Source organism: Stenella coeruleoalba, assembly GCF_951394435.1.
Source record: "Stenella coeruleoalba genome assembly, chromosome: 11".
In the NCBI taxonomy this organism is placed as follows: domain Eukaryota; kingdom Metazoa; phylum Chordata; class Mammalia; order Artiodactyla; family Delphinidae; genus Stenella; species Stenella coeruleoalba.
The window spans coordinates 87,476,309-87,488,323 of NC_137157.1; the positions used below are offsets into that span (position 1 = coordinate 87,476,309).

At 34.7% G+C, this 12,015-nt stretch overlaps 1 protein-coding gene across 1 annotated transcript in view; it reads right to left on the minus strand.

The window, feature by feature from the left end:
• The window catches only part of PIK3C2G (phosphatidylinositol-4-phosphate 3-kinase catalytic subunit type 2 gamma), a 390,888-nt gene that overhangs the window by 93,032 nt on the left and 285,841 nt on the right, over positions 1 to 12,015 (minus strand). The window contains exons 27-28 of the mRNA XM_079938052.1: positions 3,035 to 3,224; positions 2,182 to 2,303 (exon numbers count right to left, since the gene is read on the minus strand). Of these exons, the coding sequence (XP_079794178.1) occupies positions 2,182 to 2,303; positions 3,035 to 3,224 (312 nt within the window). The remainder of the gene's footprint in view (positions 1 to 2,181; positions 2,304 to 3,034; positions 3,225 to 12,015) is intronic.

Consider the following 12,015-nt stretch of genomic DNA (forward strand, 5'->3'; position numbering starts at 1 on the left):
TTCTCAAGCAGGTGACTTTTAAAGAAGACCATTAATTTCAAGGAAGATTCCTATGCCTCTGTATTCTCAGAAGTTGGAAGAGGTACAGTCTGATTTGAAGACCACTGTTACATGCTATGACTAATTTGAATTTTATTCTTTATGACTCTAACTTTCTGATCATACTTTCCAGATTGTGTTTATATAATTCTCATAGAGCTTCTCTTAGTAAATTTAGGAGTCAGAGGAAATCTTGCCCTCATCCTTCTTCTGTATGCATTGCTATAAGCCAGAGCTCCTTTGGGACTGTTAGCATACAAATATTGTTCAAGGCACAAAGGACTAAATATTCCTCTTCTCCACACATTGCTTGAATGATTTTAAAATCAATTTAGGTCCCATCACCAGGCAAGAGTTGTTGAACAAAACAGAATCCTAACTAAAGCTGAAAATCGAGAAGAGGCATATGGAGAGAGATTATTGGCACTTTAAAGTTTTACAAGTTATACTAATATGTATTGGGAAGAGAAAAGAGTACAACAGAGACATTTTTGAAACAAAAGGACAGCCATTTAACAAGAATGAACATATTTTTAAATCATTAATTATTAGGGTACAATGGAAACCACTAATGTTGAATTCAATATTTGCAGTCAAACTGAATATTTTTGCCAGTATTTCCTTTTCCTCAGTTATTACATTAGATGTTTTCTGATAACTCTTAAAGCTGATGTTGTCTTTAAGTTTCCACAATGACATTCCTTCCCTCTCAGTCTCTTGAATGTGCTCTTACTCTGATGACTTTCTGATGTTTAAAGCATCTGTATTTCAAAATCTCTGTGACATTTGCAAGTATAGTTTTTCATCAGTGTGAACTACACAGTCTTCAAAATAATGCACACTATCTCTCCATCCATTGGCAACGTTGTTTAGATTTACATTTTGGTAAGTGACTAAGTCCTGAAAGTCTAACAAAAATCCACATGTACAAAGTATGTCAGGTCTGGTATGAACACTCATATTGTTAAAGGACAATTTACTCAACAAAAATTCTGCTATAGTTGGCTCTCCCTGTCTGCAGGTTCTACATCTGAAGATTGAACGAACTGTGGATTGAAATATTAAAAAAAAAAGTCCGGAAAGTTCCAAAAAGCAAAATTTGAATTTGCTGCATGCCAGCAACTATTTACATAGCATTTACATTGTATTTACAACTGTTTACATAGCATTTATATTGTATTAGATACTATAAGTGATCTGGAGGTGATTTAAAGTATACAGGAGAATGTAGGTAGGTTATTTGTAAATACTATGCCATTTTATGTATAGAACTTGGGCATGCAAGGATTTTGGTATCCGTGGGAGGGGTCCTGGAACCAATCTTGTGGATACCAAGAAACTACTCTATAGATAAGATGACATTTGATTTGCCTAAGTGCAAATAACATAATTTCTAAGAAGTTCACCTTTTTAAAGTCAAGGTGCACCTCTGGTCAAGATACACACTCAAGTCTATAACATAAATTTGGCTAGCTCTAAATAATGAATTTTAGAAGGTTTATTTGAACAGAAGTATTTTCAATTACATTATTTATGCTTAATATTTTTTCATTATAACATGAACTGAGCAATGGTTTTCAAGACTGCAAAATGAAGATAATGACAAATTAAATTTGGATAACCCAAGTCCAAGTTAATAATTAATGATAACGAAAGTGAGTTGATGTTAATATATTTTACTTGTATACTAATTGATATTGACAAAATTTTCTGGTACAGCAAATAAATATATCAGAGCTTTTTATTGCAGTTATCTGTTGAAAGAGAAGATATATCCAATTTTGTTCTGCATTTTCAATTTCAATTTTATTTTTATAGAAAACACTAAAACAATCAAATTTAAAAACAGGCAAATAAAACAATTTCCCTGATAATCAATGAAAAATAAAATTGGTTATGATTTTTTTTGTCTACAAACTCAATGGCTGAAAGCAAACAAAATTGAAAACCTTTATTCTGTTTTATGAGACAAAAGGTTCTCTACTCTGAGAGCCATAGAGACTCTGCTGGGATAGGTTCAGTGGCACTGGAATCAGAATGTTGTGTTGTGTTGCCCACAAATAGAAAATCCCATAACCATAATTTTTCCTTATGTTCAGGGACAAGTACTAAAGTCAAAAAACAGTGGAGGACAGTCCTTACTCTGTGAGGGCCAATGATGCAAACTTCTTTTGAAGTTGGCTGTGAAGTTTTGAAAACTGGTCAAATGATTTTTCTGTCAGGCTTGTTTCATTGTTACTGTGAGTCACCTGGATTAGATAAAGCTGCAGAAAATAAAGAGACAAAATCAGAAGATGGCAATATCAACCTTCAATACATTCTAAAATTCTGTATCATGTAAGCTAAACAAAGTAAGAACCTCTCTGCAAAAAAAAAATCATCACAAAAGATAAGAGATGCAATTTGTAAAGGCAAAATTACCTATAAACACAGTATATAAAAATATCATAATCTTAGGTGCTGGGAACAGACTGCCTAATTTCTGATCTTCTTTTCTTGTGGACATTTTTTTTTTTTTTTGCGATACGTGGGCCTCTCACTGTTGTGGCCTCTCCCATTGCGGAGCACAGGCTCCGGACGCGCAGGCTCAGCGGCCATGGCTCACGGGCCCAGCCGCTCCGCGGCATGTGGGATCTTCCCGGACCGGGGCACAAACCCGTGTCCCCTGCATTGGCAGGCGGACTCTCAACCATTGCGCCACCAGGGAAGCCCCCTTTTTTTTTTCTTGTGGACATTTTAATTAGGTCTTGATTTATAGTCTACCACAGGGCAGAAACTGTTCTCTTTGGTGGTTCTCTACTAGTAGCTCTGGTTATTATAATTTCTCCTTGGAACATCCGCCTTAATGGAACTTCTGTTCAAACTGTAACTGATTTTTCAGTTGTGTAGCAAAAAAGAAAAATCATGGTATAAGGAGGAATGTGTAGCATAGTGAAGGGAAGTGTGAGATGTAGTCAAATGATATATAAGTCAAGATGACAGACTTGAGACTTACATGCCTAGTTTTCTTGCTGAACCCTAAAATTGTTGCTCTTTGGATTAACTGGGTCGCACTCATCGTACAGGATTCCCGGGAAAAAGTCTGCGAAGTAGATTTGGCAGGATTTATGGCTGTCATTTGTGCAAGTGTGTGGATCAAGTTATTCAATTTAACAGGGAAACACTCCAGACTTTCCTTTATTTTCCTAGAGAAATGAAAAAGAAAAGATAGTGAGTAACATTCCCCTGAGTTGACTCATTTCATTTGAGTTGTTTCCTTGTGTTAGATGTGGAAGAAAAAGTCAAGGACCATGCCTATTTATTTGGAGTCCCACTATTAAACATTATTTTTATAAACTTCAAATTCACATCTTGAACTGTTAGCAAATATAAAAGAAACTTTTGTGGTGAAATATAAAACTGTAATTGCAATGTTTGTATTTTGACTTCTTTTAAGTTTGTTTTTGATTTTTAGGGATGATTTTTTAAAAAACCAATTTGTTTATAATTATTTAAAATATTTACACAATTCCAAAAGTTAAATCTACAAAACAGTGTATATACCAAGAAGCCCAACATTTATCCCTGAAGTCTTTACGCTATTCCCTTCTTCCCCCATACGTAAACATTTTTTAAAAATTATGATTTAACTTTCATTGTTTTATTTTTAATTTTATTTTTGTGTTATTTGTGTCCCTCTGTCAACTCTCTTACAAAAAAGTATAATACTATATTTAATATACACATATTTTATATGAAATGCTTTTCACTCTGGTTTTTTTTTCCTTTTTTTTGGTTTGGTTTTGGTTTGTCTCCGCTTTATTATTATTATTATTTGTATTTAAGAAGGTTTGCAATTGTGTTCTAATGGTATAATAAATATCTTTAGATAATATCCTTTATCCCCTCTGCACCATCTTGTCCAGTATATGACTTGCAGTGTTATCCTTTTTATCCCAGTTAATACAATAAAGCAAACATTATGCTCATTCCACTTTTCATATGTGCTTCCTATTCCACTTCCATTTTTTATAGAGCTATTCTATCCACATCATATGGTATCTATACTATACATATTATACAGTCTCTCTTTTAACTATCATTAAATATTATCTGCTCTACAAGTCTTTATGTCACATCCCTCCAGTCATTTTGACTATCTGATGGTCATTTTCCGATAAATTCCTCAGGAAGTGCTCAAGGAAATAAGTTTCTGAGTTCTGGGTGTTGATAACAGTTTTTCTGTGGCCTTTATACTCCAAAGTCCATTTTGCTGACTAAAACACCCTTGGCTCACATTTTCTTTTTTGAGGGTCATAAAAATATTATTTAACTTTTTTTCGGAATAAAGGATTACTGTCCAAAACTCTGATGACATACTGAACTTCTTTCCCTTACAAATGACTTGAACTTTTTGCTTAGATGCTTAAAGGAAGTTTTTTTCCCCCTAAAAGTCCAATAGTTTTTCCAAAAATATGTTTCAGGTTTGTTATTCAGGGTAACTTTTCTCAATATACAAAGTGTCCTTTCAATATGTAATTTCAAGACTTTTCATTTTCCAGAAAACTTCTTGAATTATGACGTTAGTATTTCTTAAAATACTAAATATAAAATTCAGTTTTGATAGTTTTTTTAACATCTTTATTGGAGTATAATTGCTTTACAATGGTGTGTTAGTTTCTGCTTTATAACAAAGTAAATCAGCTATACATATACCTATATCCCCATATCTCCTCCCTCTTGCATCTCCCTCCCACCCTCCCCATCCCACCCCTCCAGGTGGTCTCAAAGCACCGAGCTGATCTCCCTGTGCTATGTGGCTGCTTCCCACCAGCTATCGGTTTTACATTTGGTAGTGTATATATGTCCATGCCACTCTCTCACTTTGTTCCAGCTTCCCCTTCCCCCTCCCTGTGTCAAGTCCATTCTCTACGTCTGCATCTTTATTCCTTTCCTGCCCCTAGATTCTTCAGAACCATTTTTTTTTAAATTCCATATATGTGTGTTAGTATACGGTATTGGTTTTTCTCTTTCTGACTTACTTCACTCTGTATGACAGACTCTAGGTCCATCCACCTCACTACAAATAACTCAGTTTCGTTTCTTTTTATGGCTGAGTAGAATATCATTGTTTATATATACCACATCTTCTTTATCCATTCGTCTGTCGATGGGCATTTAGGTTGCTTCCATGACCTGGCTATTGTAAATAGAGCTGCAATGAACATTGTGGTACATGACTGTTTTTGAATTACGGTTTTCTTAGTGTATATGCCCAGTACCGGGGTTGCTGAGTCATATGGGAGTTCTATTTTTAGTTTTTAAGGAACCTCCATACTGTTTTCCATAGTGGCTGTATCAATTTATACTCCCACCAACAGGGCAAGAGGGTTCCCTTTTCTCCACACCCCCTCTAACATTTACTTTTTGTAGATTTTTTGAATAATGGCCATTCTGACTGGTTTGAGGTGATACCTCACTGTAGTTTTGTTTTGTTTTTTTTTAATTTTTGAATTTTATTTATATTTTATACAGCAGGCTCTTACTAGTCATCAATTTTATCCACATCAGTGTATACATGTCAATCCCAATCTCCCAATTCATCACACGACCACCCCTACCCCACCACATTCCCCCCTTGGTGCCCATACATTTGTTCTCTACATCTGTGTCTCGATTTCTGCCCTGCAAATGGGTTCATCTGTACCATTTTTCTAGAATCCACATATATGCATTAATATACGATATTTGTTTTTCTCTTTCTGACTTACTTCACTCTGTATGACAGTCTCTAGATCCATCCACGTCTCAACAAATGACCCAATTTGGTTCCTTTTTATGGCTGACAAGTATTCCATTATATATATATACCACAACTTCTTTATCCATTTGTCTGTTAATGGGCATTTAGGTTGCTTCCATGACCTGGATATTGTAAATAGTGCTGCAGTGAACATTGGGGTGCATGTATCTTTTTGAATTATGGTTTCCTCTGGGTACATGCTCAGTAGTGGGATTGCTGGATCATATGGTAGTTCTATTTTTAGTTTTTTAAGGAACCTCCATACTGTTCTCCATAGTGGCTGTATCAATTTACATTCCCACCAACAGTGAAAGAGGGTTCCCTTTTCTCCACATCCTCTCCAGCATTTGTTGTTTGTAGATTTTCTGATGATGCCCATTCTAACTGGTGTGAGATGATATCTCATTGTAGTTTTGATTTGCATTTCTCTAATAATTAGTGATGTTGAGCAGCTTTTCATGTGCTTCTTGGCCATCTGTATGTCTTCTTTGGAGAAATGTCTATTTAGGTCTTCTGCCCACTTTTTGATTAGGTTGTTTGTTTTTTAAATATTGAGCTGCATGAGCTGTATATATATTTTGTATTGAGGTGCTCTTATGTTGAGTGCATAAGTATTTTCAATTGTTATATCTTCTTCTTGGATTGATCCCTTGATGATTATGTAGTGTCCTTCTTTTGCCTCTTGTAATAGTCTTTATTTTAAAGTCTGTGTTGTCTGATGTGAGAATTGCTACCTCAGCTTTCTTTTGATTTCCATCTGCATGGAATATCCATTTCCATCCTCTCACTTTCATCCTGTATGTGTCTCGAGGTCTGAAGTAGGTTTCTTGTAGACAACGTATATATGGATCTTGTTTTTACATCCATTCAACCCGCCTATGTCTTTTGGAGAGAGCATTTAATCCATTTATATTTAAGGTAGTTATCAATATGTATGTTCCTATTACCATTTTCTTAATTGTTTTGGGTTTGTTATTGCAGGTCTTTTCCTTCTCTTGCATTTCCTGCCTAGAGATGTTCCTTTAGCATTTGTTGTAAAGCTGGTTTGGTGGTGTGAATTCTCTTAGCTTTTGCTTGTGTGTAAACGTTTTAATTTCTCTGTTGGATGTGAATGAGATCCTTGCTGGGTAGAGTAATCTTGGCTGTAGGTTTTTCCCTTTCATCACTTTAAATATGTCCTGCCACTCCATTCTGTCTTGCAGAGTTTCTGCTGAAAGACCAGGTGTTAACCTTTTGTGGATTCCCTTGAATGTTATTTGTTGTTTTTCCCTTGCTGCTTTTAATATTTCTTTATATTTAATTTTTGATAGTGTGATTAATACGTGTCTTGCATGTTTCTCCTTGGATTTATACTGTATGGGACTCTCTGTGCTTCCTGGACTTGTTTGACTATTTCCTTTCCCATATTAGGGAAGTTTTCAACTATAATCTCTTCAAATATTTTCTCAGTCCCTTTCTTTTTCTCTTCTTCTTCTGGGACCCCTATATTTCGAATGTTGGTGCATTTAATGTTGTCCCAGTGGTCTCTGAGACTGTCTTCAATCTTTTTATTCTTTTTTCTTTGCTCTGCTCTGCAGCAGTTATTTCCACTGTTTTATCTTCCAGATCACTTATTCCTTCTTCTGCCTCAGTTATTCTGCTATTGATTCCTTCTGGAGAATTTTTAATTTCATTTATTGTGTTGTTCATCGTTTGTTTACTCTTTAGTTTTTCTAAGTCCTTATTAAATGTTTCTTGTATTTTCTCCATTATATTTCCAAGATTTTGGATATCTTTACTATCATTACTCTGAATTCTTTTTCAGGTAGATTGACTATTTCCTCTCCATTTGTTTGATCTGGTGGGTCTTTACCTTGCTCCTTCATCTGCTGTGTGTTTCTCTGTCTTCTCATTTTGCTTAACTTACTGTATCTGGCGTCTCCTTTTCGCAGGTTGCACGTTCTTAGTTCCCGTTGTTTTTGGTGTCTGCCCCCAGTGGCTAAGGTTGGTTCAGTGGGTTGTGTAGGCTTCCTGGTGGAGGGGACTGGTGCCTGTGCTCTGGTGGATGAGGCTGGATCTCATCTTTCTGGTTGGCAGGACCACATCCAGCAGTGTGTTTTGGGGTGTCTGTGGCCTTATTATGATTTTAGGAAGCCTCTCTGCTAATGGGTGGGGCTGTGTTCCTGTCTTGCTTGTTGTTTGTCATAAGGTGTCCAGCATTGTAGCTTGCTGGTCATTGAGCGGAGCTGCGTCTTAGCGTTCAGATGGAGATCTCTGGGAGATCTTTCGCCGTTTGATATTACATGGAGCTATGAGGTCTCTGGTGGACCAATGTCCTGAACTTGGCTCTCCTGCTTCAGAGGCACAGGCCTGACACCTAGCCAGAGCACCAAGACCTTGTCAGCCACATGGCTGATAGCACATGCTGAACTTTAGGCCTTTCTAGATATTTTTTTGTTATATTACTTTGGTTTTATTTTTCAGGAAGTTAATTATATGTATACTGGATATTTATTGACTTCATTTCTTTTTGTTTTAAAGGTCCTCCTTTGTTTTTTTCATCTTTTTTTCTCTGGAGGTATTATCTATTGTGCTGTTTTTATTTTCTTCTGTGTTCTTTGTAGTTTACTATTTTTAAAAGTATTCTTTCTTTTATTTTCTAATTTTTGGGGGGTTCAATCACTTCATTTCTGAGTTTTCTCTAATTGTAATCTATATTGTTCCAGCATATTTTATTATTTTCTTAATTTCTTTTAGATCAATTTGTAATGTAAGGATACAGTTTATCCCTTGTTAGGAATGTCTTTCTGGCGTATTTTCATTGAAGAGATTTTATTTTGCATCTTATTTCTTTTTTAAAATTATAATTCTGTATGACATTCAGATATGATCCATTTTGCTTACTCATTTTAATATAAAATTAAACTTTCAGGAAGGAGTAGAGGCTTTTCAAGGGTCTGAAGCTTTCTTTCCTGTTGCTATCACAGTGGTAAAAACACTGTTTCATACTTTCTGAGATATTCCTCTTTGGCTTCTCTCTTTGCCCCCAATTTTTTCTGGATTGTGGTTTTCCTTTGCTCCTATGATCTTTCTCCTTTCATTTGGATTATAGTTCCAGCAGTTTCTCTTCAGCATAGGACTATTTCTAGGGAGGAATCACCAGTTACCTTTGAGAGTTTATAGACTTCTCCAACCTTTTCAGATTTGCCATGGAACCTTTGCCCTTCCTTGTGAATTGAAGTGTGTAAAAATCCTTCCCAGTTTCAGCTGCTAAACAGCTTATCAAATGGGCCCGCTCAGGTTTCCAGTGAGTACCTGTGGGCTCTGTGGAATTCTGTTCTCAGGTCAATCAGATAACATGTTGCTTCCTTAGCTTCCTCCCATAAGATGCTGTTACAAAATAATTGTAACTTGATTTGCCCCATCTGCTTGTATTTTAGGATTCTTAGGAATACCTTGTTACCTAGTTTTGTTGTAGATGTTGCCCGTAGTTTTGGGGTTTTGCTACCCTGTTTGATCTGTTTTATGGAAGAAATTCCAGGGACACTAAAAAACTTGATTTTTAAAAAATAATATATAATTCAAGCCATACAGTAAAATATTAAGTAAAATGTGAAAAGTTCCCTTCATCCATCTTCCGTTGTCACTCTCCTCCCCCAAAATAACTACTATGAACAATCTGGTAGTATTCTTTTGAGCTTTCTCTATATACTTGCACAAACCAACAGACACACAGCCAGACACACTATTCTTACTCCTGTTACATGCCAGGTGCATGTTGGGATGTAGCAATGAAAACAAAAACAGACAGAAATGTATCCCCTTAGAGAGATTATATAATGTGGAATTCAGACCATAATGAAATAAACATGTAAAAATATAGGATTTGAGAAAGAAATATATACCATAGAGGAAACTAAAATAGAAATTGGGGAGAGGGAATATGGGGTAGGGAACAGTGTTGTAATTTTAAGTAGGATGGTCAGGGACAGTCTCACTAAAAAGATGAGTTGAATGATTTGACAAAAAACTTAATTTGCCAAGAGCATAGGCCATGGAAATTTCTGATAGAGGAAATTCTAAGCAGAAACAACACCTCATCCAAAAGCTCAGAGGTAGATGGATGACTGGTGATTGACAGACAGCAAAGAACAGCAGAGTGGCTGACAGAGCGAGAGTGGAAGAAGGGAAACAGACAGATAAAGGGAGCATGATTTTGTAAGAATTTCGAAGTTGTGTGAGATGGAAGTAAAAAAGACAGGATTCAAAAATCACAATTACATGAAATGTTGTAATTTGCTTTTTTAACTTAGTAATATGTTCTGGAAGAAAAACTTTATAGTAACTCATGCATAGTAAGTGGCCCCAAAATATATGTTGAATGAACAATCTACTTCAGAAAACAGAGCTAACTTATTTTTTTTTAATGATCTATCTGGAAGTATAGATGTACAATGATTAATTTAACCAATTTTGTTTTTTCATTGCAAAGACCATTCTTTCCTTACTGATTCAACTTTGTCCAGTACCAAGGGTATGTATAAACATAGGCTTGTTTCTGGTCTCTTCGTTCTGTTGTACTCTTCAATTTGTCTATCTCTGTGTTAATACAACACTTTCTTAAATAGCAAGAACTTATAATAAATCTTGAAAATTCTTTTACCTTGTTCTTTTTCAGGTGTTTTTTTTTCATGATTTTAGGTCCTTTGACCTCCCGAATATATTTTAGTATCACCTTATCAAGCTTACCAATACATAAAATAAATGTGTAAGGATTTGTAAGATATTTCATTAAACTATAAATTAATTTGGGGAGAATCAACATCTCTGCAGTATTGAGACACGCAACCACTAAACATGGCATATTTCTCCATTTAGTTGGGTCTTATTTTACATCTGTCTGTATAATTTTAGAAATTTTTTCTGTGGCTGTTTTCCATATATTTTGTTGGATTTATTGTGAATTGTAAATTCTAGCTTTTTCTAAATTTTATTTTAACTAATATTTGTTAATATATGAGTAGATTTTTAAGTCATTAATTCTAACAATACACTGTATATTCTTTTGAAATTTGCATGGACACAGTCATGTTATCTGCAAATAATGACAGAGTTTTCTGTCACCCTTTGCACTGCTAAGACCTCCAGTTCAATGTTAAATGGAAGTGGTGAGAGCAGGCATTTTTCGTCTGTTTGATTACAGAGGAAAGGCTTTTAATGTTTTACCACTAAGTATAATGTTTTCTGTAGGTTTTTAGCTACATGTTTAAGGATATTCCTTTCTATTTCTAGAGAGTTTTAAAATAATGAGTGATTCTAAATTTTAATAACTGAATTTTCTGTATCTATTTAGGTGATCATATAATATTCCCTCTCTAATTTTTTCATTACTGAGTCTTGAATGTTTATCTTGTAACCACTTACTGTACTAAATTCTTATTTCAAAAATTTAAAAAAATTATATGGAACTGTTTTATTTGTTTTCTTATTCAAGTGGAAAATAACAATATAACAAAGCTTAAATATAGAGCTGTACTAACAAGATGGAGGCATTATTATATTTTTCCTGACATTAATGGGAATGCTTATAATTTTTCACTTAAAAAAGTATGTTTATCTAAGTTTCCTTCTATTCTGAGCTTACTAAAATATTTCCATGAGGAACAGATGTTGAATGTAATCAAACACTGCTTTTCTTGGTTGGCATCTATCAAAGTTACCAAGCAATGCCTTCTTTACAACAAATCAGCCATGTCCTCAAAGTTAAAAATGTAGTTCAATAATGTTTAATAATTTCCCCCTCATTTTTATAAAACTTCAAGCCCATTTATCTTGTTCTGGTATTAGACTTAAAAAAATCCAAATTTTTCCATTATTATACATCAATATTGGACAAAATTTCCTAAGAAGGTTAAAATATGACCCTGATCATTATTCATTTCCACAGTGTTCATTATTTTTAAAGATGTCCTTTGACTTTATGAATTTATGGGTACGTAGTGCAGTATAAAACATTCATTTCTTTCTTCATCAGTAGTTCAAAGACATGAAGGTAATAATAGCAGTAAGAGTATAATACTAATCATGATTTACAGAGACCTACCATTCTCTCACTCATTCAACAAATAGTTACTGAGCATATTTTATGTGTTGAGGTGGAAAGCTCTAGGATGATAGCATGTACTCACTTTTCATGAAGGTAGGCTTATGAACCA